This window comes from Drosophila persimilis, unplaced genomic scaffold (genome assembly GCF_003286085.1).
Source record: "Drosophila persimilis strain 14011-0111.01,24,50 unplaced genomic scaffold, DperRS2 tig00000124-arrow-pilon, whole genome shotgun sequence".
NCBI classification, from domain to species: Eukaryota; Metazoa; Arthropoda; class Insecta; order Diptera; family Drosophilidae; genus Drosophila; species Drosophila persimilis.
The window spans coordinates 2,987,310-3,012,455 of NW_020825294.1; the positions used below are offsets into that span (position 1 = coordinate 2,987,310).

A 25,146-nucleotide genomic window follows, 5' to 3' on the forward strand; every position below is an offset into this window, starting at 1 on the left:
CTTTCGTGTTTCCTGTTCCACTGTCTGTCTGTGTGTGTGTGTGTGTTGGGGTGCCTGTCTGCGACTCTCTCTCTCTTTCTCTCCATCTCTTTCTGTCGCTCTGAATCTGCGTTTGTGTGGTAGTTTACCAACACGTGCACGCTACATTTAATAAACGAATCCCGAAAACAAGCAGGAAACATGGCACAAATGTAATATTTGTTGTTAAAATAAAACGACGGAAAGGAAAACAAGTTGTAACATAATAAAATGTGAAGTGTAGAGGAACGACGAGGGCCATACCCTGCAAAAGAGTTGGAAGAGAACGAAATTGATATCAATTTGTTCTGGCTGACGACTAGCCACCTTAAAGGTTTTACCTGGTATTAGTTCTCTACTTATTATATCTTGTATTACAGGAAAAGTCACCTATCTGATATTCAAAATTGAATTTAAAATAGTTTACATTTTTACATTTGCTTTCAAATTTCGATTATAGTAGCAACCAAATTTACTGTTAACCCAAGACCCAAGGAAACGTCTTAAGAGGAAAATGCTGAAGCGCTGTGGACGGGATGGACGCCGCTATGTCATCGGAGCCATTCGCACCTATGCCAAGGACATACGCTTTGGTCCGGAGGCGAGGGGGCTGCTGCTGAAGGGCGTGGATATCATGACCAATGCGGTGTCCGCCACCCTGGGTCCGAGGGGAAGGAATGTCTTGATCGAACAGCTGATGATATCGCCCAGGATCACCAAGGATGGGATCACAGTGGCGAATAATGTCCAGCTGGACGATCGGCGCTGCAACATGGGGGCCCAGCTGCTCAGAGAAACCACCAGAAACACGAACAACGAAGTGGGCGATGGTACCACCACGGCCACCATTCTGGCCAGAGGCATGGCCAGCCAGGGACTGGAGGTGATCCGCCAGGGGCAGGTCAATGTCCACGCGCTGAGGGAGGGCATGCTCGAAGGATCGAGGGTGGTGTGCGATGCGCTCCAGAGCATGTCCCAGAGAGTCGAAACGATCGACGAAGTGGTGGCCGTGGCCAGAGTAGCCCTAAATGGAGACAAGAGACTGTCCGAAATGATTGGCCGCGCTATACAAGAGCTCGGCGAGGGCGGAGTGTTCCTGCTCAAGGAGTCAAAGAGCCTCAGCGACGAGCTGAAGGTGCAACAGGGTATCACTCTGCCGGAGGGATTCGTCTCGCCTCTGTTTGCCTGCCAGGGGAGTGGAAATCGAGTGGAGTACAGCAATGTGCTTTTGCTGGCCACCCTGGCCCACGTTGAACGGCTGGAAGATATTCTGCCCGCTCTGGAGTTGGCCAAGAGCAGGGAACAACCGCTCCTGATCATAGCCACTGATATATCAGAAGAGGTAGTAAAGGCTTTGGTCATCAATAAACTGCGGAATGGCCTCCGAGTATGCGCCGTCAAGGCTCCCAGCTTCGGGTCAGAGCAGCGGGATCAGATGCAGGACTTGGCACTGGCCATGGGGGCCAATCTTCTGGAGAACACGACCCGTCTGGCTGCGGTCCAGGGCGAGGACCTTGGCGTCGTAAGCGAGGTCATTGTCGACTCCAGCTCCACCCACCTTCTACACCCACGCATCCACAACGCGGATCAGGTGCAGGCCAGGGTCCAACATATCAGAGCCCTGCTGGAGGAGGCGATCACCGACGAGGAGGTGGAGAAGCTCAACGAGCGCATGGGCCGACTCCTTGGCCATCTGGCCACCATCTACGTGGGAGGGGCCAACGATCTGGAGGTCAGCGAGAAGAAGGACCGTCTCAATGACGCCCTTCATGCCATGCATGGGGCCATCAGTGATGGCATTGTCCCAGGCGGCGGTACTGCCTACCTCAGGTGCATTCCCGCCCTGGAGTCGCTGCCCCGTTCGGAGATACCGGACCATCAAATCGGCAGAGACATTGTGGGGAACTCCCTTCGCCTGCCCTGCTACACGATAGCCCGCAATGCTGGCGTCAATCCGGCCGAGGTCATCCGCCAAGTGCTGGAGGGGAGCGGCAACTTTGGCTATGACGCGGCCGCCGGGGAGTACTGTGATCTCAAGCAGCGCGGCATTGTCGATCCCGCAAGTGCCCTGCGATCCGCCATGTCCGAAGCCGCTGGCATTGCCTCCCTGCTGGCCACAACCGAGGTCCTTATAACAGAGGAGCGCATCAGACCAAAGGTGCCCCGGAATCAAGTGACCAAAGATCTGGCCAGCCTCATTGGAATGTAGAAAAAAGCATCCCACAAATGCTTTGCTCCGCGGTCCGACGTTTGTCTAAATTTTAGCATGTTCTTAAATGTAGGAAACGAAATCATTTAAAGTATCGATTATTGGTGGTTTCTAGAAAACTTTTCGCCTCAAAACGTTTTCCTTTTAATATTTAAAGCGGTGCCAACATAGTTGCATTGTTTACAGGGTACAATTTAGGCACTCAAAATAAATATTAAAAGTATATCCCACTGTCTGCTATCTGGGCTTTACGTTTTCTTCGATATTTCCTTGTTTTTGTAGTGTATAGCTCTTGTATGTCAAATCCATATTCTTTGAACTTATATGAACACGCATGGCACACGCATGCAGTGGAAACAGGAGAAATAGCTGGTGCCTCCCATTCCCCACTGCGCCTCTTCACCCACTCCTACTGGACTTGACCTTAACCATTCACTGCGTTTTGTTTGGTCGCAGGCAACATCAAATAATGTTGAAGGGACAGCAGTTTCATTAGCGAGTATCTAGATATACTCGTGTGTATCCGTATCCACTTTATGTAACCATGTAGCGACGTCATTAGGCGCAATTAAACAGAGAGAGAGAGAGACAAGTAAAGCCCGGCACGTATACGCCATTGTGGCCTAACAAACTGAAACATCTGTTTATTAAATCCCCACCTTAACCCCAGCCCACGTCTCACACACGACGGAAGTATGCATAATTCAAGGGTGGATCTTTTTTTGGGTTCCTTGTTCGTATTCCCTGGTATACCCTTAATATTGCATTCTGAATAATGTAGAATACCGCAAATCGCACGGAAATAAACAGATACCCATATTTGAAGGGGCGCCTGAGAACTTTGCAATGCTTACGATGGAAGTATATAGTATACAAATATTTAGATATATGTACTGGCTAAACTTACCTTTACACGGAGATACAGATACAGCTAAGCATATACATATATAGATAGATAGATAGATGGGCGGCTCGATAAATAAATCTGGACAGACCCAATGTCTAACGATTCTTGAGAAAGCGCAACATTTTCTGTCGCCCGCGTCCGCGTTTGCGGCTGCGTCTGCGTTTGCGTCTGTGCCGCGTGTCGGTGTGCAAAATGATATGGAAATGTGCGTGCGATGGCTGAAAAATAGATACAGAAGAAAATACGGGTCAGGATTAGCAATGGATATCTCCTCAAGCCCTAACACTGATAACACGTATGCCCCATTGTGATTGCTGTGGTAGTATTATTAGTTGTTGTTGATGTTCGTCCTAAATACAAAATACGAAATCCAGTGGCAGAACACGCTTGACAAGTGGTCGCCTTTTGTTTTGGCAACGCCCACAGCCCAGCCCCGAAAAGGAAGGAAACCCGGAAACAAGTCAAAATAAAAAGGACAAAACACTCTGCCATGTCGTGCCATAGAATATGGATAATTCTCTCCACACAGATTCAAACGCAGGGTCCTCCATTGTGGAGGGTTGGTTGTTGGTTCTACTCTTTGTTTATTCCTCCAATTTCTGCGGTGGCGGGACCATAAATCAAAATGTCCGATTTAGTTGCACAGCGAAAGGGGATGACAAAAGTTGATTAAATCTATGCAATGACAAAAATACAATAGGCTCATTGGAAATGCAATGAAATTCACATACACAATGTTTAAATTTAGTTTTGAATAAAAAGCCGAAAAACCCAAATCATTAATAGTTTTGTTTTATTTGTTTTATTTCCAAGAATTCAAATTCTCGCGGTTTTCTTACTCAAGTAAAAGCTTTGTGCTATGCAACTAAGTGTCAAAGCAGTTAGCTTGCAACAGCTAGAAATTGTGAGAACCTAATATAGCTGTAAGACATTAGACGTTGCTAACTTTGCTGCGAAGACCGAGATAGCAAGCCATCTCCAGACACACCATCTGGCTATTAGTCGAAGAGCTAATGCTAATAAAATTATATTTTCGAAAGCCAGCCAGCCTTCAAAATTGATTCTAAAGCCAAGCTGACTCATATATCTGTCACGCTTTTACCGCATTCTTGGCACCATTGGTCAGTTGGCAAAGTCTTAATGCTATGGGACTATAAGGGTTTGTTCTGCGGTAGTGTGACCAAAGTGACCAAAAATTCTTTGCCTTTACCATATCGTGTCCATAACAATGGACTAGGGCTGCAAGACCATAACATAACATATTAAATAAACTTCAAGTGATGTCGGTGGACACCGACGAATACTTTCCGGAAAAATGGCACAATTGAGCCCCCTGGTATATTGGTCGCAGACCAAACAAACGCTACAGCTGAAGGTGGATCTAAAGGATGCAAAGGTCTGTGGATGTGCGCCGCAAAGTTACTTCATAGGCCGCGAAAAATCAATAATGTGCACCAAAATTTTCACAGGGAGCCATAGCGGACTTTTCGCCGGTTTCGGTGGCCTTTAGTGCGAACGGTCATGGGGCACGAGGTGTAAATGCGTACAAGTTCGATCTGCACTTCTACGCCCTGATTGATGACGAGAACGCCACTTTTGTGGTGAACGACAACAAAATAGAGTTGCAGATAAAAAAACTGGAGCCGGCATGGTGGCCGCGTCTTGTGGCCACTCCCCAGAAACCCCACTGGCTCAAAATAGACTTTGACCGCTGGCGCACAGAAGACGATGTGGAGCTGGAGGAGGCGCCGCGAGATGTGCGACAGGACTATGAGAAGGAATACAAAGATCTGCAGAGGCGAGAACTCGGTTATGTCAAGGGTGAGTAGGGATGAGTGGCATTTAAACTGTGAGTTTCCCCAGCTTCATGCAAATATTACTTGCAGAGAAAACCAAAAAGGTTTACCTGATGTTCTACAACCTGGCCATGTTTGTGGGCTACTTGTATGTGGTGTCTGTCATGGGCGTGCTCTACTACCGCGATGGCTCGGACAGCATAACTAAGACGTACGCCCATGTGGGAAATGCATTCAAATTTATCCAGCTGCTGCAATACCTGGAGGTTATGCACCCGCTCTTCGGCTACACCAAGGGAAGCCCTCTGGTACCCTTCTTCCAAGTGTCGGGACGCAATTTTATATTGTTTTTGATGATCGAATTGGAGCCCCGAATGCATGCCAAACCCGTGGTGTTCTATGTGTTCATCATTTGGTCTCTGGTTGAGCTAATACGGTATGCTTCTGCCCCTTCAAATGAGTATTAAACCCCATTAATTTTCATTACTCTCCGCGCAGCTATCCCTTCTATCTCAGTCAGCTTTTGGGACGCGAGGTGGGCCTTCTCACCTGGCTGCGCTACACCATCTGGATACCGCTCTACCCCATGGGTATCGTTTGCGAGGGCATTATTGTGCTGCGAAACATTCCCTACATCGAGGAAACCAAACGTTTTACAGTGGAAATGCCCAACAAACTGAACTTCACCTTTGACATGGTTCTCTTCCTGAAACTCTACCTCCTACTGCTCATCTTGCCGGGCACTTATCTGGTCATGTCGCACATGTCCAAGCTACGTGCCAAGAAGCTCGGACGAGGACGCGGCAAGCGCAGGCAGCTCCATGCCGACTAGTTCACGCACTGCCAGGTGCACTGTTTTGTTCCTTTTACGACAAGTCGTTGGATATACCCTTGCAAAGGCTCTTTTAACTTTAGAATTTTGTAACGCTCAGAGAAGACCATTTCTGACCATTTAAATATACTCGTATGTATTGTTAATCAGGAAAACAACCCGAATTTATCCAGCCATGTCCGTCTGTCCTGATGTACGAAAGCTTACAGTGATATCCATGATCCGTAACATTGTAGAGTAGAGAGACTTTCTATAACCATACTATCACTGAATGTTTTTCATGACGTAACATATGGCATAAGCTATATCTAACGCGAGATCTGTAACCCCATCTGTTTCGAACCATAGCAACAAACGGATGTTAACAGAGGTTAAATCTGTTGCCCAACTGCAAGGGTATTTGTACATCGGTGCGCCGATGATATTTTTATGCATTTTTCTAGTTGCGTTTTATAAAGCATGAGACCCAAAGAATTATCTGTATTCATCATTGATTATCATTAAATTTTCTCCTTCATATTACAAATGTCGCTGGTTGATTGATTAATGGTGTGGGCTTCCCTGAAGTATCTGAGGCAGTATATATATTGGAACCGTCAAATCGAACCAGTATATAGCTGCCATTAGATCTTTTTTTTAATATTTCAAATTGGATTAAATGTTTGACAAAATAATTCTTAGAAACCTGAGAGAATTATTTTTGTTCCTGAAGATAATTCAATCACATTTTTCCACATTAATATTTCATAAATAAATAATCAAAGAAAAGGCATACAAATCATATAACTCTCGATCTTCATTAACGTTGAAAACTTCAGCTACTGAAGCGAGTCCTTTGCTCTGGTTATATCAGTAGTACCTGTAGAACAGTGAGTTTGTATCTATAAACAGATTTAAAGTAAAGAAACTTCCTTTCTCTGTGCATTGCTGACCCATTCGGACAAATCAAGGGGCAAATCCAGTTCAATTGGTTGGTAAATTAACATCAGCTCAAAGGTCTTTTTTATGTCGAGCGTGATTTGTATGTGGCTGGAATGTGTGTGCACTGTACATATAGAATATCTGAGCCGACATACCAATAGACCACGTGCACTGAGGGCTAACATTCTGCCAGGCGATGACTCGTCCGCCTTTTGTGCCGTCTGATGGGTAATCCAATTTGCACTCGAGAGCGATGCACAAGTAGCTGCCGATCCACTCGATTGGGAACTGGCTCTGATTTCTAGCCGGCACTCGTTTTCCGCTCCTGCCTTTGTCATTTTGAGGCGAGTGCCCCACATGCGGTCCAATTATTATTTATGAGAAATATAGCGTGGATAGACAACGTCTATCTAAAGGTCTAGACCTTTAACTCGGCTCGAGTTCCCTTTGTACTTGGGTAATCAATTTGTGAGCAACGGTTGCGACAGAAACTCAAGTTCCTTCGTTACTTAAGTCTGATGAAGTGGCGCACTAATGGATTCGACGCAAGTGCAGCCAGCAATTGTCACCTGGAGGGTGAAATAAATGATCCCAGCCCAGGCGAGCAATTAATTCAGGCATGCAACTAGGTCCTCCTCCAATGAAATATTCAATGCAATTTGCAGTTTCTAATCTTCATACGGTTTTTTTTTTTTTTGGTTCCTTTTTGTACTTTGGAAAAATCGCATGGTACCGCACACGGAACTGAGTCAGACCGGGGTTAACGCACAACTAATCACTAGCCATGGCCGACCGGGACCGCGACCGGCAGCTAATAAACCCCACGGAGAAGGCTGCCCACTTGCTGATAAATTAGTTTTTGATTAATGCCAGGCACGGTACACTGCGATTGATTTACAGGCACTGACCAGCCGAGCTTGGGCCACAATTCAGAGGCAGACAAATGGTCGGACTTATGCCACTCGAAGGCTAGCCAGCAGGGAGGGGGCGGGAGACGGAGCTGAAGATGAGGAGCTGCAGACGTCAGCAGTTGCTTGCAGTTATGATTTAACTCCACTGTCCTACTGTCCCTTTTTCTACCCTCCCCCTTTGGTGGGTGGGTCATTTATCAAGCACGCCTCTGGCAGCAGCACTAGGCGGAATGGTCAGCACCAAAGCCACGCACCAAAAAGTCCTAAAATATGAACAATTGGCCTAGCGTGAACTGCACACAATCAAAGATAAGTGTCGGTCGGTCCTGACATTATATACAATAGCAATCCCAGTACATAAATCTGTCTGTGGGGGGTGATCAATCAATTTACCAAATTAAATACCAGCAAATAGAAGCAGCTGTCCAGATATGAGATACTTTTTACGTCAGTGAGGGTCTTAAGACTTTCGCCATCTCCGACCCCATTCCGGCAGCTTTACTTCAGCAAATAAGTGATTTCCAGCGCCTTAAGGACCGCCAAGGACCAAAGAGGAGGGAAACCGCAGCCGGCACCACTCTCTGAACTTGTTAATGACCCCTTTGTGTCGGACAACGAAATGCATTTTCCGTGACGACCACATGGCACGGCACTATGCAGTGAAACGAGCACTAATTGCAGAACACAACCGCAACGAGGCTACTGCCACACACCACAGTTGGGAGAGCTGGCAATAAAATGCAATAAAATCGAATGTTACCGAGTGCCAACACACACGTGCTCTTACAATGCAAGCATCAGCAAATAATATTCGGAATTTATATTTGAGTGCTGAAAGGGCAGGAGACGTCGTCAATGGAGCTTCCACAGAAATCGCAGTCGGGGCCAGCAACAATTTTTGGATCCACTTTCGACTCGGATTGGTTGTGGCGCATGACTGAGCCATTGATGCCATCCACTCCCCCCACACAAACATATCTGGTCTTAGGCCCTTGAGAGTCCCATTCTATTTTTGGGAAACTAGTTCATCGGCAAGCATCTTCAGTATTTGAATTTCGGCTGAGAGGAGCAGGAAAAGAACTATTGGCCATCAGGTCACGTCGGTCGCATCGGTCACAGGGGCTTCGGGGCTTCGGGGAAAGGGCACCGGCAACAGACACATTTTTCTATAGTTTATTTTCACAAAAGTTATGATAAATGAAAAGCAGTTGCAAACAGATGTTTGTGATAACTACTTGAACTCACAGACCACCACTCCTCATGCTTTGGCTTTCAGTTTATGAAAAATGAGCCAAAATGATTATTTGATGGCAGCTGCAAAGTGTTGGGGCAGCAATCAAATGTCATTACTTAGAAGCTGCTAAGAAAGCGAATACAGAAAACACTTGCAATTTCAGAGCTTCCCCAGCACGGATGACATGAGGTGGGGAGTCCGCAAGGGTTCCTAAATTCAGTTTATGGATGCACCGCAAACCATATTGCACAAAGCTCGTATGCTACATTATTGACTCCGCCAAACACTGCCACCAAATGAGGCATCCATGAAAAATACTATTCAAAAAGAACCAGAGAACATAAGATAGAAGAGGTCCGTAATATAATGCCTGTTCCCTGAACTTCTGAAGAAAGTGCCCTTGGCATATGGGCATTTTAGAGATGATAATTTTGTAATAAACAAGCTATGCAACGAATACCGAGAATATTATGCACTGAGTTGATAGCTAGAGGAAAAATATATCATGCATGAGTTATCACTTAAAGACTTACATATATATAACATATGAATACATACATATATTATTTTAATTGTGCTCATTTTTACATGAGCATCGGACCCATTTCCCTCAGTTTGCTTTCGAATCGACTGTGCGAGAGTCAAGTGAAACATGAGGAGCTCGGCTTTCTTGGTCATCGTCTATGGGCTTTTGTTACAAGGAGAATCCTCCCTCGCCAGTGAAGACCAAGAAATACATGTCACGCGGGAAGTTAACCTCGGGGATCAGTGCAATGGATATTGTTTCTTAGTGTTAAAGCCCTTCCTGGATTTTTTCACCCAGCTGAAAGAAGCAACCGATGCCAACAATGAAATGAAAGACAAAATAAGCTCATTGGAGGTCACCATCAGCAATTTGCAGAGCCAGCTCCTAAAAAACAATATCGAACAAATCAAGGACAGAGAGATCCAAATCAAGGACAAAGACAACCAAATCAAGGACAAAGAGAACCAACTCAAGGACAAAGATAACCAACTCAAGGACAAAGATAACCAAATCAAGGTCCTCAGAGAGCAGATGGAACTGGTTTCTGGAGTGCTGGCCGAAAAGAACGATCAACTATCGAAAATCAGCCAAACGGCGGAGAACATTCCCGAAACGTGTGGCAGTGGCACCCCAAATGGCGTTTTTCAGATAAAGGTCAGGGGAATAGAGCCGTTCCAAGTTCCCTGCGTATCGGATTCGTCTGGGTGGACTGTCATTGAAAGGCGGTTCGACGGAAGTGTGGACTTTAATGGAAACTGGACGGCTTACAAAGACGGATTTGGAGATATCCGGGGAGAGTTCTTCCTTGGTCTGGAAAAGGTGCACTTGATGACCGTAGCTCAGCCTCAGGAATTGCATATACAGCTCGGAGATGTTGATGGCACTTACCGCTATGCCAGATATGACAATTTTGTTGTGGGAAGCGAAGAAGAGGGTTTTATGCTTAAATCACTAGGTGAATATTCGGGAAATGCTGGGGACTCCCTAAGGTCGCACGTGAATGGAAAGTTTGCTACTGTTGATCGGGACAGCTTTAATAAGTGCGTTAATTCTTTTGACGGTCCGTGGTGGTTTCAAGATCCAGAGTCTTGCGGACACAGGTAATTCTCCAATTTTCCACTCGAAAACACGACTCAACTCATTTTTATTTAAATTTTTCCTTTTTAGTTCGTTAAACGGTAAATATACCAAAGATGGGATAGCCCATGGAAAAAATGGAATTTCTTGGGGCAACTGGAATAAGTTTGATTACAAACTCTCACTGACTTTTGTGAAAATTATGATAAGACCTAAGAGTCCGCAGACCTGAAGAATAATAATATATTTAGTTAAGCTTATCTTTGCTCAAGTAATGTAGATCCAATAAAATTTAAAATTTTTCACCCGACAAAAAATGGTTACAAAATGTCTGCCTTTGAGTTTTTTGAAAATTGGAAGTACTTCTCGGGCTTTAAGCTTTTAATAATTCAGGTGGCCACTTTCCTTGTAATACTCACAGCGAGGCGTTGGCCAGTGGGCAGGCCATGAATCTTCAATGACCCCCACTTACACCCGACCTAAATGGGTGACGGGAAGGCACAGGCAAGGACCAGAAGGCAATTGTGTGGTGAAAGTACTAAATGCGTTTTCCTCTCTTAACCTTTGCCTTACCCTTTAGGATGGCATTATACAATTAGTGAGAAGCAAGCTTTTCCGACCCCGTTATATATTTAATAATCATGAAATCCCAACGAAATTAATCTTATTCATAGTCTTCTATGAAGGAAAACATTCGTGGGCGAGATTTTTCCAAAGAAATTTCCTTGAAATAAGTATTATCTATACCCAAAATATTAATAATCAGTACAATATATTTTTAGAGTTAGATTTAGATTTAGTGCCGTTCTTTAGGGAAATTGGCTTGTTTACTTATCGTTGACTTATCGCTGGCTTGGCTGGTCCAAGGTTTTAGGTAATGACTAAGCAAAGCGTTAATCCACGGAAGTGCATAATTCGAGTTCGACGGTGGAGTTTTTTCAAGAGTTCCTTCAAGTGACTGAATAAATATCAAAGCCATTTGGCTGTGATAATATTTTGTTCCGAGTCTTCGGATATTTCGAATGTGTCAGTTTCGGCATCCACATTTAGTTATATCTAAAACCAGACTACAGGCATATTTATATGAGTTTTTACAAGAATTAAAAAACACAAATTACCTTTAATTTTGTAAATAACAATGATCAAATGTGATTTCTGAATGCTGTTACTATAAGAAGTATAGATCTTGGTGTCTTATGGACAGAAGAAAAGTGAACGAACTTTGCGGCAATGGACATTGATTCGGCCTCAGACTGTTTGTAGCTTTGCCAAGTCCTCCGAGACCTCCGCACAGCTCTTCAAGGATCTCTTTTTCTTCCGACAACCCCCATTTGGCAACTTCCCCTCGTCGGGCAAACATCGCTTGCGCCGGGAATGGTTGGAGCGTTTATTAGTCTCGCAGTATCCATCGACCAATTCGTAACCTGGCTCACAATCATCGAACGCAAACCTTGACACTACTGCGACATCTCGGCACGCGTTACAAAACTTTATTTCCGGCGGCTTGCACCTTAGTTTCTTACGACCAAACACCAGGACCGCGAGGCAGGCCACCTGCAGCAGAACCAACCTTATGTTCATCGTGCGATTGAGTGGGGAATGATGGGTTCAAGTTCTGGGTAACATTAACATGGTTCCCGCCTCATTGGTTATGGATAATACCGGGACATATCAATTTGTTCCCCACAAACAATGTACAATGCACTGTTACTGGTGGAAAAGCAAGGAATATGGAGAAATATATGGCATGTTTCGAGCTGTGTCTCATTTCAGTTTAGTTCTTTAGGTTCTTAGTATAATTCTCCAGTTTTCCACTTGCCTTATGACACTCGACTTTTCGGACGCGTCGCCCACAGCGGAACAGAACGTTGGCCGGCGGCAGGCAATGAATCTTCAGAGACGCCGACAGACCCCGCTCAACCCAGAAGGGTGACGGGGCGCGACAGACAAAGGCCAGGCAATTGTGTGGCGAAAGGACCAAGTGCCACATATATTTTCACTTATAGCTGGTTGAAAATTGGCTTGGCTGGGCCTAGGCCTCGCCTCTGCCTGGGCATAGTCCTCGATTCAGCAATGGAGGCCAGCGCAATTACTGAAGTGGATAATTCGGGTTTGACGCCGGCGGGGGCTCTTTAAAGAGTGTGACTGAATAAATATTTAAGCTAGTTTATCGAACGGAAAGAAACTTTCTTTGATTATTCAAGTGGCAAATATTTTGGTCCGTGTCTGAGGATAATTACATAAATACAGGCATATTAAATCTATTGCGATAGTCAGCCTTTGGACATGCATTCATCCATGCAAAGTAAATAATTATAAAACTTTTTTATTCATTTCACTTCACAAAAAAATGGCAGCAATTTATTTACAACATTTTTCGTATAAAATTGCCTGCATTCCATGCTCAAAAAGGACCTTCATAAATATGACTAAAGAGTGTCTAAGACACAATTTTAATTAAAAATGTATTCACAAAGTGACACAATTATTTGGGCCATAAAACGTAGCAACAAAACAAAAAGGAAACCCCTGAAAGCCCTACAGAAAGCCTGTCTTAATCCCCCATAGAGGAATTATTAATTCACAGAATAATTACAAATTCTTTTGGCTTTCTTCGTGGGGCTGTCCATTTTATTTCCTGAACAAAAAAATGCAAAACAAATTTTTGGAAATTGTATAGCAGTGGCTTTATTCACGACCCTGCAAAACGAACTATACTATTCATTTAATATTTTCTTAAAGTAGATGGTTTTTATTCTTAATATTGCTTTTTGCTGCTTTTTATCACCGGACATTTTCTTAGAAAACTTCATGAATATCAACTAGAACTAATACATTGACTCCGGAATTGATTCTAACCGTAAGCAATGGATCCAAACGCATAGAATCTAGCATTTTTGGCCACAATTTCAGGGTCTTTTCCAGGGCTTGCCCCAATCTACAGTCCTGTCGAAGGACTGAAAGCTTTTTGGATCGGTGCCGACCTGAAGGAAGAAACGCCCATTAAGACCCGAGTAGAGCAGCCACAGAGTACAATATATCCGCATATATCGACTAAATATACGTATATGTTCTCAGACGAGAGGGCCGGCATGCTTCTTTTGGCCCTTGAGCACACGGCGATTGTGGGGCATGGCATAGCAAAGTTTGCTCCAGAAGAGTGGATCGCCCCACTTGAGATAGGTGTTGAGCTTCAGGTAGGCCCTCAGCTCGCTGTCAATGCCGTTCATGTTCTCCAGTTCCCTGTAGAGGATGATGATGATGCGCTTGCGCTTGTCCTGCAGTGTGGCCTGATAGGCAATGCGGAACTCCATGCGGGCCCACACCGAGTCGATGAAGTGCTGCGACAGGATGATGATCACCCTCTTGGAGTCGTCGACGGTGCGCACGATCTGCTCCGGAATGCAGTCACCCACCAGCCAGTCGCGATCGTGCAGACATATGCGGAAGGGATGCGGGCCACACTCGAGCTTGGGCAGGAGTTTGCTGATCAGCTCCTCGTCCTTGTGCGAGTACGAAATGAACGCGTCGTAGGTCTTGTCCTTGTCCAGCTCCTCTTCGGAGACCCACCACAGGCACAGGTTGTTGTTGTACAGCCAGATCTTCAGCTCCATCTGGAACATAAGGTAGAACACGCTGATCAGGCAGACCACAATCACCAGGCCGCCCACAATGCAGCTGATGAGCAGGACATACGACGGGCACAGGTCGAAGGCCTCCATTTGCTGGAGAGCCTTGTTCTGACGACTGCACTGCAGCTCGGCAATGTCGTCCACCCGCTGGGGACTGGTCCTGACAAAGAACAGCAGCGGCAGGGCATCGCAGTCGCAGATCAGGGGATTACCCGACAGGGAAATGGTCATTGAATTGTTCTCCTGCTGCAGAAACGTGATGAACTCCTCGCTGACCACACTTATTTGGTTGCGGCGCACATCCAAGTTGCTCAGGTTGACGGGAAGCTGCGCCCCCGAGCCCAGACTGGTAATCAGATTGTCGGCCAGCAGCAGGGCACTGACATTGGCATAGCCAGTGTGTTGGTTGACAGTCGCGGGCAGCTGGGTCAGGCTGTTGTTTCCCACCTTCACCACGGTGCTGACGAGCGTTGTGTGGGGCAGCGCGGGCAGCTCCTCCAGGCTGGCCCCTCTGCAGTCGACGATCAGCTTGCACGAGTTCCTCTGCACCCAGCAGATGCAGCGCTGGTCGCACTGCCAGTCCTCCGACTTGTACTGGCACGTCTCGTCGTTGGTGCAGATTATGGCCTCGTAGCTCATCATCAGAGTGGCCCCGTAGAACTGGGTGTTCGACATGTCGATGAAGTTCAGGCTTCGCACTTCTCGAAACACGGTCGGCGCCAGGGCAGTCAGGGAGTTCTTGTTCAAGCTTAATATATTCAGCGAAGTGAGTGGGATAAATATCGTGCTGGGGGTGTAGGAGATTACGTAAGGATTAGTACTTTTATCTACCAAACACTTTGCCTGGATCTGTGCGGGCTCTCTCTCTAGGCATTTATAGCTTTCCTGTTTCCTGCTTCTAACTCTTTGAGTGATCGAATCTATGACCTATTCTTATGACACATACTATTCGTGTGCGTAGCTCTATGGCTACTCATACTACAGCCACAACATTCTAAAGTACCGAAAAAAGTTTTTAAATAAAATACTTAACGTAGCATCGATGGAACTCTGATAACACCCTTTGACTGTCTTGGGAGACACGGAATACTCGCTGAGCTATCGCTCTGCCGTAGCTGATAAGAGATAGCAGCAGCCCCAGCCCGAGCCCCAGCCCGAGCCCCAGTCCGAGCCCGAGCGATAGGGCGCCGCTGTCGAGACCCTGTTTTCTGATTAATTGCTCTGTCTTGAGTTGAACCCTATCGGCGAGAGGGCCATCTTTTAATCAGCATAGCACAGCACGCGAAGGCGACAAATGAGGCAGAACAAGAGAGCAGGGTGGAGCACACACCTTGATAAGTTGGTGAGTCTATTTTTGGATAGATCCAGAATGGTTAGGTTGCCCAGGCCGTAGAAGACCTGCTCGGACAGACTGTTCAGCCCGTTGCAGGATAGATCCAGGGTTTTCAGGTTCGCCTGGTCTCGGAACATTCCGCCGGGCAGCCTGGCGAGGTCCTCGTTGCCGTTGATTCTGATCAGCCGCAGCTTTTCGCTGCCCTTGAACATGCTCTTGTTGACATGCCCAGTGGCCTGGGACAAGCGCACCTCCACCAGCTGCTTCATGGAGCTGAAGAGATGCGGCTGCAACTCGTCGTTGCGATCCCGTTGCGGGCCCGTCAGCTGCAGACTGAGGTTCCGCAGCTGCTGGAGCTCTCGCATCAGAGGCTGCTCGAACTGCACCATGCTGGGACTCTCGATGGTCAGCTTCTCCAGGCTGCCCGTGACCGAGGAGAGCAGTTTGCCCGGCAGAACCTGCACATTCACGGAGAGCTCCAGTTCTGTGAGACTGTCGAAGGCGTGGAATATTGTCTCCTGCAGCTGCGTGACATCACTGACAAACTTTAGCTTCTTCAGCCCGGGAACTGAGCCGAAAAACCACGTTGAGATGTTCGCCGGAGGGGCTGTGCTGTCCTGCTGATCGGTCACGTCGAAGACGTCTTTGGTCACGACCGTCTCCGAGGTGCGGTCCCGGAAGCGCATGGTCTCCACTGACTCCACTCCCAGGCCGTCGAGCAGGTCGTCGACAAAGGTCGCGGGCCAGAAGTTGTACGCGTCAAACTCGATCTTGACCAGCCCGGTTATGTTGAAGCGCGGCAGCCAGGTCAGCCCGTCGACGGCGTAGTAGCTGACGTAGATGGAGGGCCCCAGCTCGGACATCTCGAGCAGCAGGGCGTACTCGTCGGGGCAGTGGAAGCGCACCACATTCGCCTCCGCCGCACAGCTGCAGGGCGGGTCCACCTGCTGGCAGAACGTTGGCAGCGGTATGATTTGGCCAACAGTCACTCTCACCGAAACGGCCCAGAGGAGCCACACGACCACCACATTGCCGAACATGTCTTGAGCACTTTGCCCCACTGTTTATTGGCATTTATTATAGATATTTGCGGTGTATTATTCTTGTTATGCGACGCGACGAGGCGACCGAGCGTCGGAGCGAACGCGGCGTTGGACGATGGGTGAACACGGCCACGATTCGGCTATGACTAAATCACAGCTGTTTGGGCACCAGTCAGCCCAGGTGATAACAGGCCAATTGGCTTGGTCCGAAGTTGTTCTCTTTTTTTTTACCCCTTATCACACCGTTTCGTATCGGAGTCGAGAAGGAAGCCGCCGCCAATGCCAGTGCAAACATCAAACTAGGGATGGCAGTTGCCTCAAGTTTCAGCGCGATTTATATCTTAACAATGGAACACTGAGAACTTGGCTTTGAATCAGAGTCGAGTCGTTCGAGGGTCTCACCGAGCCTCGTAAACAAAATTAACCATTTAATTCCGACTTTATTACAATGAAATCAAATTGAAAGGCACAACAAATTTCCCATCTCTAATCGAATGTCCACAAATTTATTGCACACCTTAACTGCTTAAGCAGCAAATCGATGATTTATTTGAATATAACCATCCTAATTTGACAATAATCCCGGTCTCAGAGACACATCACTTTCCCGATAACGGCCACGGAACTCATTAAAAATTTGTCTAGCCCAAATTGTCATAAAGGTAATGGTCGTTTTGTGTTTTTCGGCAAACTTATAGAGTCAAAGCTGTTTGTTTTTCTTTTTGTGAGTTCGTAGAGAACTTTTATCAAAGAAAGCGGTGACTTTCAAGTACTTGCCCAGCTATAAATGGCACGCATGAGTCAATGGCCAAATGCCATTGACAGAACTGTACGAAAAAAGTGTGGCAGACTTTGAGGGAGTTAGCAGAAGTCCCCTGCGGCCCCAGCAAACATTCAGAGTACAACAGGCGACACCGTACAGAGCAGTAAGTGCAATGCAATGAAAGAAATTGTAATTTTCTTTAAAGTATTGTGGTATTTAAATGTTGGTCGGGCAGTATTCTCTGCTCTCCATTTAAATTCAAATTATTTTTAGTCAAATTTCAATGTACAAGCGCCAAAACAAATTGTAGATATTATTGTGGGAAATTTCATAGATATTCAATGAAGGGGCAAACACTAGTTAGGGCTGAGCCGCACCTCCAACTGTCACGCATTGGCCTCCCCTCCGATCGCACCCCTACAGTGGGACCTCTGGTGGACAGCTGTGCGGCCACCCACGCTTCAGTCTCAGGCACCAGACGCGCCACGCATACTTGAAAATAAATAAGCCCTTGTCGCACTGGGCCAAGTCCAAGTCAATCACTCGAACGGGAGGCGGGGCTCCTGAGTCGGCCTTGAGGAAGCCAAGGACATTCGGTAACTATGGACTCTGGCTCATTGTCGGGCCGTCAAAGTTGCTCATAATTTACGGCACGTTGGCGGCTCAAACTCAATTAAACAAACAGTTTTGCACTTCGTTCTGGGCCATTGGGCGAAACTTTTGAGCAATGCAGCATCGCCACGTGTGTCCTCACCCAAAGTGACCTTTCGGCGGGGCTGGCTGGCTAAATGTGAAAAGGCAAACACAATTACACGCCCAATTACACAGATGCGAAGCTGCGAAGGACCAAGCCCCCTCATCATCAGTAGATATAAACGCACACGCACTGTCCCTGGCATTACGCCTAGGCACGGGGCCCTACACCTTTTGTGCCTATACATATACCACCCCTCTCCACCCACGGAACCCCCAGGCATCCCAGAAATGCCAAAAGTGGTTCTCCTGATGAACTGGAACCTCCAAATGGTTTTTAAAACTTGCTTGGGAGCTTTTTACTGAATTGGACCACAAAAAATATCTAAAAATGGAGTACATTTTCAGCTTGGAAGTAAACGTTTTCATTTCTACTTGGACTTGTAGGCATTTACTATTGGAATTATAATCCCCCAGCTAGAACTAGTTCCCTGAACCGATGCTTTCCCGAAATGCACTCATATTGAATGCGTTTTATCTCGTCGTGGCCACTGGCCACGAGCTGTGGACATGCGGGCTATCTATGCCTGTGCATCTGTGGATGCTGGCCATCATCCAAACACCAATCTGGATGCTGCTAAATGCCAGCGGGGAAACAATAGAGCGTCCGACCTTTGACTTTTGACTTGCGGCCTCCCGGCCTCCCGGTCAGCGAAACACTGGACTTGCACTGAAGAGACGGGTTGAAGGAAACATCAATCAGAAAGAGCTGGGTTCAAGCAGCTGTTAAAAGGTCATTTCCCATAAGCGTCAACACTAAATTAACGCAAAACACAGACCGACACTCATGGTCGAAGTCATTGGGTGGTCAGAAGCAGGATTCGGAATTGTCTGTCAACTGTCAACTGTCAGCTAATGCGATTGTGATGGCAGCTGGGATTGGCCCCAAACCCATTTGACATTCGGCCAATTGCATGCCAGCCGAAGAGGAAATGCATTTTGAGTAGCACATTGAGAATTAAATCAAAATATATATATAGAGAAATGACAACGGATAAGCTTTGTGGCTAAACATCAGCAGCCACCAGCCACCAGCCACGAGCGCCCCAGATGTGTCCCCCTTGCCGTTGCAGTTGTCCAACGCAACCGCAAATACATTTTGCTCTATCCTGCCAAAGCAATTTTCGGCTGAGTGGCTTTCGGCGCTGCCTCTGCTGTCTCTGTCTCTGTCTCAGACAAAATCAAATCTACTCCGACAAAAATCGAGAGAATGCCATGGCATAAGAATGGTGAACAAGATCAAGTTTAAGCAACAAATCAATAAACTTTTGTGTTTTGTTAGCAGATTGCCAGCTGAGAGGCACCCCACCCCCACTTGGCTCCACATCGAAATGTGCAACGTTGCGTATACGAAATCTGGGCAAATTTGTGAAGGAACAAGTACAATTTGTTTTCCTACTAGGGTTCCAGAGCACAGCATGGAAAGGCACACAGCACTACACGAAATGCACTTAAGTCGGGCTTCTGGGTGAGCGGTCGCAAGGAAATGGAAAATAGAAAATGGAAAATGCAAAAGGGAATCGCTTAAAGTGGAAACGAATTCTCGGTACTTTGTCGAAAATTTGTCAACATTCACAGAACTTCCAGTCTGCCAAATATTCCCATGGCATAAACACGACTATGCGTAGAAGAATTTTCGTATCCTCTGGCATGGGGGAGCACTTAATATTCCATTGTGTTATCCTTTAATATGCATGACGTGTGCAATAGCATGCTCGTTCGAACGTATGTACATAGGTGGCCCTCTTGGCTCTCTTGGTCCTCTTGTAATCGTCCAAGCACAGGCCACTTTGGAAAATTAACATTTAAATTCATTTTGCATTCCATTTAAAACTCGTTTTCAGCTTTAACGTAATTATTATGGGACATACATATATTGTATTTCAAACTGCACTGCAAACCAATTTTTAAGGCTAAGCCAGCCTTGGCTATCATCGGTGACATCTCATTTCTCATTGTGTCCCAGGCCTGTATATTGAGCGTACGCCATGCCACGTCTGCTTCTGCCTCTGCCTCTGCCACAATTCCCCACATGATGCCCGTCCTTTTGGGGCCACCCACTGCTTTGCTCCCTCCCCGGCCGTGCTTGCGCCACATTAAATGGCAAAATTGTCAAAATGCCGCAACAAATGGCGACCGTGGCACGTCCGGTTATTGTTGCTGTTGTTGCTTCTTGTTTTTCCCGACATTTTCTTTATTTTTTGAAGGCTGATGGCTCTTTGTTGTAGGTGTTTGCTCCCGGGCACTGGGGAAATGGTGGGATTTGGTGGCACAGTGCCTCTGGAGAATGGATGGAGGTGGAGCCGGAGCCGGAGCAACTGCATCCATGTGTGTAGCCCCCGTCCGATTGTCGTTCCAGTTTCTTGCCTTGGGTGCTGTTGTTCCCATTGCAAACCCATTGTCGTGTGCAACAGCAGAAAATGTCGTCAACATTTCTTGCGGCCAGCCACATGTGCTGTCCTTTGTCTCAGTCCTCTATCACCCGCCTCTATCTTTTGGTCGAGCTCTGGCCAGGATTGCACTTTGTAATTCGTGCGCTACATTAAACGATTCTGTGGCTTTTGGGCAAATTTCAGACCGATTGCAATCGCTGTGGTAATTTGGGGCCAGCAACCATCGTCGTGTGCCTCGACTTATAGCAAGCCTATCCTAATGATTCTCTCTCTTCAGCACAGCTAAGCGAATTTTATTCGGTGGCCTGTATACCTGTACCCCAAGGACATCCGTATGGTATGGATACACACATGTGAATGAAAGTTCGTCGAAATTAAACAGCAGCTGAAGCAATGTCTCTTTCCCCTTCCGGCTCTGTCCCGCACTGGGATCCGACTTCTCTTTTTCCGTATATTATTCGGATGCAGCAGCGCAAGTGTTCGAATGCAACGGGGCATGAAGCAACTACGACAAAATAGAGAAAAATCCAACTACAACAGCAGCAGGAAGTAGGGGCAGCAACAAATTCGACAGCAAACAGCGCGAAAAGAAAAGCTGAACAAAAAACGCGAACGAAAAAGAAAAACTACGAAATGCCAGGGCAACAAAGTTGCAAGTTGAGTTCAGCAAACAGCGCGCAGCATGCTGGCTCTATACTATATGCAAGTATATATGTATCTAAATCCTAGTACTAGTATCTGCAACTGCAACTGTGTAGAGGCTGTCCTCCTCTACCTGTGGCGCACTGAAGATAGAACGGATAGATGGATCCAGAGAGGGAGAGGGAAACTTTTTCAAGTGTTGTTGAGTCGGTCCTCTCTCTCCATCTCCTTCTCGTTCTTGCTCTGCCGATTCTCTTGGGATTTTCCTCCTTTTTGGGGCCAAGTTTAAACAACTGCAAGGGACAAGCTGTCGTCCAGCGGATGTGTAGGGTAAACTTTTTACTTAAAATTCGACAGGCAAAAAATAATAATAATAATATTGTGCTTAAGCATAGGACCTCCGTCTCCTTCAGCCGAGTGCAGCGAGTCCGCCAAGTTCGAGACGGAAACTCTTGCCAGATGCCGGGGACAATGGTCAAAGGAAGCAAATTAATGCTTTTTGGGCGAACTTTGCACTCAGCGACAGTACTTTTACAGATAGTTATGGGGTGTGTTGGGGGGGGATAACTATCTGTGGCGCTTATAGGTAGACTATCTGCCCAGCATACATGTGTCTAGAGATATGTTCTCTGTTTGGCCACATTCCATCCGCCCCACTGTGCAGCATTCGCAGGGAGTTGCCTTGGCTAGATTACTTTTTGCAGGTTGCCCAAAACAACTGCAGCGCATAAATTTTGCAAGAGCACACGAACCTTTCAGTCATCTGCATCTTGCCACTTTTATTTGCATAAGCCCCGCTAGTTGCACGAAATACGGTGCGTGCCCCGACCTGCCTTTCACTCATTTTGCATTCCACATTTGGCGTGCGCTCAAGTGAAAGGTAAACATACAATAAATTATAAGCGCCCACACACAGTCCCACTCACACTCGCTGCATGCCACATGCCACGTGCCACGTGGCCTCTGTGCAGGCTGCTGTTGCCACTGCAGTGCTAGTGGAAATTAATGAGACGTGAGGAAAAGGTGCGCTCCGCACAAATGCTTCAAGTTACGCAGTTTAGCAGCTGCATCATTCGATTCAGCGAGCTGCAACATTGCAACATTATCATTGCGAAAATTTCACATTCGACTGGGCCACGGATGGGGGCCCAGGGAATTGCCTATCTGGGTGAGTTTTACTGCAGGTAGACAATTTTGGGAGAAGGAAAAGGAAAGCAAAGAAAAGTGATTTCAGCAACTTGGAAAAGTCTTTTCTGCTGGCTTTGGATGGGGATTTCAACTAATGACCTCGTGTGGGGATTTATCATCATTCAAATAACCCCATCACATATTCTCCTAGAGCTTTAAGGACCTCTTTTGTGTATAGGTGTGTACTACATACCCGTATTCTCGTATGTGCAGAAGATTCGCCCAATTATTATCGGCTTAACACACATTCCAACCATTTTCTCATTTCATTTAATTTCCTTGCGGCAGGCGAACTTTTTCGCCAATAAATAAAAGCAAAAACTTTGCACAACTCTTCCAATATGGCAAAAGATACCAACCAAAAGCTAATCAACGTCAGCTTAATCATTCTCACAATAATCATCATCAGCAGCAGAAGAAGCAGACACCAGCAGCAGCAGCAGCAACTCCAAATGCAATTAGCTGCGACAACGTAAAACTTTGCAGCTTATATTTGCCCCACCACCCCACCACTCCCCCACAACCCAGTCGCCACCCCACTGAACCGCTCACACACTCGACTGCCTAATTAGGAACTTTTTCGCATAGACAGAGGCGGGTGGAAGTCGCTCCGTACTTTGTTATATAATGGCGAGAAGTGCCGGCGGAATGAATACTTTCAGCAGCCATCAGCTGTATCTCGTGTGTCATGTCATCACGGCAGGAAGCAGCCCAACAGCCCAACAGCAACATGAACCTCCTCTGGATGAACCAGTTCTGTCGAGAGTGCGGAAACTGCAGCCTCGATTATGTCATTCGAGTGTCGTCCCATAACCACAGTGGCGTGCCCCACACTCTCCCCCCCAGATGCCGCACCACGCTCCATATTTGTTATATCGCCATAATGCATGTCTTATCTGTGGCATCAACAACATCGACAACATCGACAACATCGGCCGCAGCGACATGCAACAGTTATGTGCGTGTGTTTTTGTAAATGTTTGCTCGTTTACTAAGTGGCAGAGTAAGTAGGGTTGTGTGCAAATATTTTCAAATTTTACATCTTCATTAACCAAGCCAACAGGAAGGGCGCACACAACTTGGTAATCAGCAGGACTTGCGCCTGCCATGAGAGGCACTTTGGGGAAAGGATTCCGGACGTGTACTCGCACCAACATAAGATTTGTTTTCATCCGAATATTTGCAATTCAGATAGTCCTTAATGTAATCACTACGATCCCTTTAAACTTTTGCCATAATTGGTTCTACATTTTGGGGTTTAATTAAGTAATTTTAAATATATATTAATATATTATGGTAAAGGCATGATGGTAATATCTATTCATTGAGATTTAATTGGAGTTGAAAGGGTTCTCAAAAGAAGTTCATTCTAGAACTCTTTTTGGAAATTTTCTATGTGGTCTATGGTTGTACGGAATAAAGTCTTATATGAAAACGTAAAAGGCAACACGAAAATATTGTCAATTAATTAAAAGTTCCTGCTGCTCCTGCCACTGCCTGGTAGACTATAGTATTAGATAATAATATTAAATGAGAGATGAGCGATTGCAATAATATTATTCGTACTTCGGACCTTGAGATAGTCGCATGAATGGGAAAAATATACTGCTTAAGATCCTTGAGATTATGGTTCTAAATATTAAACGAGTTGTCTACAAAATTAAAGAAATCTAAGAAATAATAGCAAGTAATTTTCTATGGGCCAATTTTTGTAAATTTGGGGAGAAGTGAAGGGTAGAAGAAGAAATATGCTTGAAAACAATCCATCGTCCTTGCCATTTGCATAAGATTCATAAAGAATATTATCACCACTTTTTGTTAAGCTTTTGTGAAAATCTACTTTTCCATTTTGGTGAAATTATCGCAAATCGCATTCAAGCTGAATCCTTTCGATCCATTGTGCAATCAATATTGACTGGCAAAAGCAAGTGGCTCTCAAATTTTGGCCAAATTAATACGATTTTATTGCCGCCATTGTCTAGTGCCGCGGCAGGGTGTGACGCCATCCAACTGGAGGCCATTTGGAGCCCCTTTCTGCGCTGCCAGCGCCTGAGGACATAAATTTGTGTATGTACTCGTAGTAGTTGCGTATACGCAATGCCATTAAATTAAGCCTGACATTGTTATTATGACTACAAACAAATATCAATTAAATTTGAATAAAAATGCAATACACATAAATCCAGTTCGGTGGGAGAGAGTGTTTATGGGTGCATGGATACAAGCCAACCCAGCCAGCAGCCAGCACCCAGCAGCCAGCACCCAGCGGATATAAAGATGCATGGAGTGCCAAATGATGCGCAACCACTTATGGCTTCTGCCTGCAGCTGCCTTTCGCCTTTCGCCGCTCGTCCCGCACTTACTGGCACGCATCCTGGCATCCTGTCACGCATTATAAGTTTATTATGTGCTTTTTGGCCCTCGCTGCACTTGGTTTTGCCTCCGAACCAGACCGGAGCCTCTCGCTCTGGTTATCCATCTGGCAGTGGTCCTCGCTCTGGTTCTCCCTGCGACTCCCTGGGACTCCCGGTTGCGTAATTTCCCATTCGCTTTTATGCTGGAACGAATGTGCATAATTTGTCGGCATAAATCTTCGACGAGCACTGGACGAGTTGGGGTCTCATTTCGGTTCGATGCGGCTAGGCGATTGGCTGCCATGGCCGTTAATTTGTGGCCTAATTGAGCGAGTCGCAGGCGGAATCCGTTCGGCCACGTAACGAGGTAGTGGCCGAGTACATCTGGCGATAACAACTGGGCCCAACTGTTGCAACAGCTTACCACTTATCAAATAGACTAGACTAGTAGAATATTTCATCCCATTCTATCGACTCGACTCAAAAATCGTTTAAGAGATCGTACAATTCCCTTTTCAAATCATACATTTTTTTGGTTATTCGCATTGCAGATGCCGAGCCAGAATAATGAAAGTGTGCCAAGCCATCAGATCGCAGTTTCTGAATTTTAAAAA

At 46.2% G+C, this 25,146-nt stretch overlaps 4 protein-coding genes and 1 long non-coding RNA gene across 6 annotated transcripts; 3 read left to right on the forward strand and 2 right to left on the reverse strand.

Annotated features, from left to right (window-relative positions):
* Window positions 1-460: 460 nt before the first annotated feature.
* On the forward strand, window positions 461-2,439 carry LOC6593825 (60 kDa heat shock protein homolog 2, mitochondrial). The gene has a single exon (XM_002018868.2). The coding sequence runs from the start codon at window positions 533-535 to the stop codon at window positions 2,225-2,227; it is 1,695 nt and encodes a 564-aa protein (XP_002018904.1). The 5' UTR covers window positions 461-532; the 3' UTR covers window positions 2,228-2,439.
* Window positions 2,440-4,394: 1,955 nt separating this feature from the next.
* LOC6593824 (very-long-chain (3R)-3-hydroxyacyl-CoA dehydratase 3) lies at window positions 4,395-6,288 on the forward strand. Its single transcript, XM_002018867.2, has 4 exons — window positions 4,395-4,530; window positions 4,604-4,955; window positions 5,021-5,366; window positions 5,429-6,288. The coding sequence occupies exons 1-4, from the start codon at window positions 4,450-4,452 to the stop codon at window positions 5,760-5,762; spliced, it is 1,113 nt and encodes a 370-aa protein (XP_002018903.1). The 5' UTR covers window positions 4,395-4,449; the 3' UTR covers window positions 5,763-6,288.
* Window positions 6,289-9,470: 3,182 nt separating this feature from the next.
* Window positions 9,471-10,664, forward strand: LOC6593823 (ficolin-2). Its single transcript, XM_002018866.2, has 2 exons — window positions 9,471-10,454; window positions 10,522-10,664. Exons 1-2 carry the CDS (start codon window positions 9,481-9,483, stop codon window positions 10,661-10,663), a joined length of 1,116 nt encoding a protein of 371 aa, XP_002018902.2. The 5' UTR covers window positions 9,471-9,480; the 3' UTR covers window position 10,664.
* A 522-nt stretch (window positions 10,665-11,186) lies between these two features.
* Window positions 11,187-12,002, reverse strand: LOC113565439. The gene is made up of 2 exons (XR_003408587.1): window positions 11,550-12,002; window positions 11,187-11,487 (listed from the first exon to the last, which is right to left on the reverse strand). It is a non-coding gene; the product is annotated as an uncharacterized LOC113565439 (long non-coding RNA).
* Window positions 12,003-13,101: 1,099 nt separating this feature from the next.
* Window positions 13,102-16,716, reverse strand: LOC6593722 (protein toll). Of its 2 annotated transcripts, XM_026987404.1 has the most exons (3): window positions 15,394-16,716; window positions 14,128-14,850; window positions 14,002-14,045 (listed from the first exon to the last, which is right to left on the reverse strand). In XM_026987404.1, the coding sequence occupies exons 1-3, from the start codon at window positions 16,434-16,436 to the stop codon at window positions 14,036-14,038; spliced, it is 1,776 nt and encodes a 591-aa protein (XP_026843205.1). In that variant the 5' UTR covers window positions 16,437-16,716; the 3' UTR covers window positions 14,002-14,035. The 2 variants fall into 2 exon arrangements, with proteins under 2 accessions (XP_002018901.1, XP_026843205.1); XM_002018865.2 differs by having other exon boundaries at window positions 13,102-14,850; window positions 15,394-16,656.
* Window positions 16,717-25,146: the final 8,430 nt, after the last annotated feature.

Excerpts from the sequence above, each read along its gene's own strand:
- LOC6593825 (XM_002018868.2), top strand. The coding sequence starts at position 533 with ATGCTGAAGCGCTGTGGACGGGATGGACGCCGCTATGTCATCGGAGCC.
- LOC6593824 (XM_002018867.2), top strand. The coding sequence starts at position 4,450 with ATGGCACAATTGAGCCCCCTGGTATATTGGTCGCAGACCAAACAAACG. Across the intron at positions 4,531-4,603 it reads TGGATCTAAAGGATGCAAAG|GGAGCCATAGCGGACTTTTC; the intron begins GTCTGTGGATGT and ends AAATTTTCACAG. Across the intron at positions 4,956-5,020 it reads AGAACTCGGTTATGTCAAGG|AGAAAACCAAAAAGGTTTAC; the intron begins GTGAGTAGGGAT and ends TATTACTTGCAG.
- LOC6593823 (XM_002018866.2), top strand. The coding sequence starts at position 9,481 with ATGAGGAGCTCGGCTTTCTTGGTCATCGTCTATGGGCTTTTGTTACAA. Across the intron at positions 10,455-10,521 it reads CCAGAGTCTTGCGGACACAG|TTCGTTAAACGGTAAATATA; the intron begins GTAATTCTCCAA and ends TTTCCTTTTTAG.
- LOC6593722 (XM_002018865.2), bottom strand. The coding sequence starts at position 16,436 with ATGTTCGGCAATGTGGTGGTCGTGTGGCTCCTCTGGGCCGTTTCGGTG. Across the intron at positions 14,851-15,393 it reads AGACTCACCAACTTATCAAG|CACGATATTTATCCCACTCA; the intron begins GTGTGTGCTCCA and ends CTACACCCCCAG.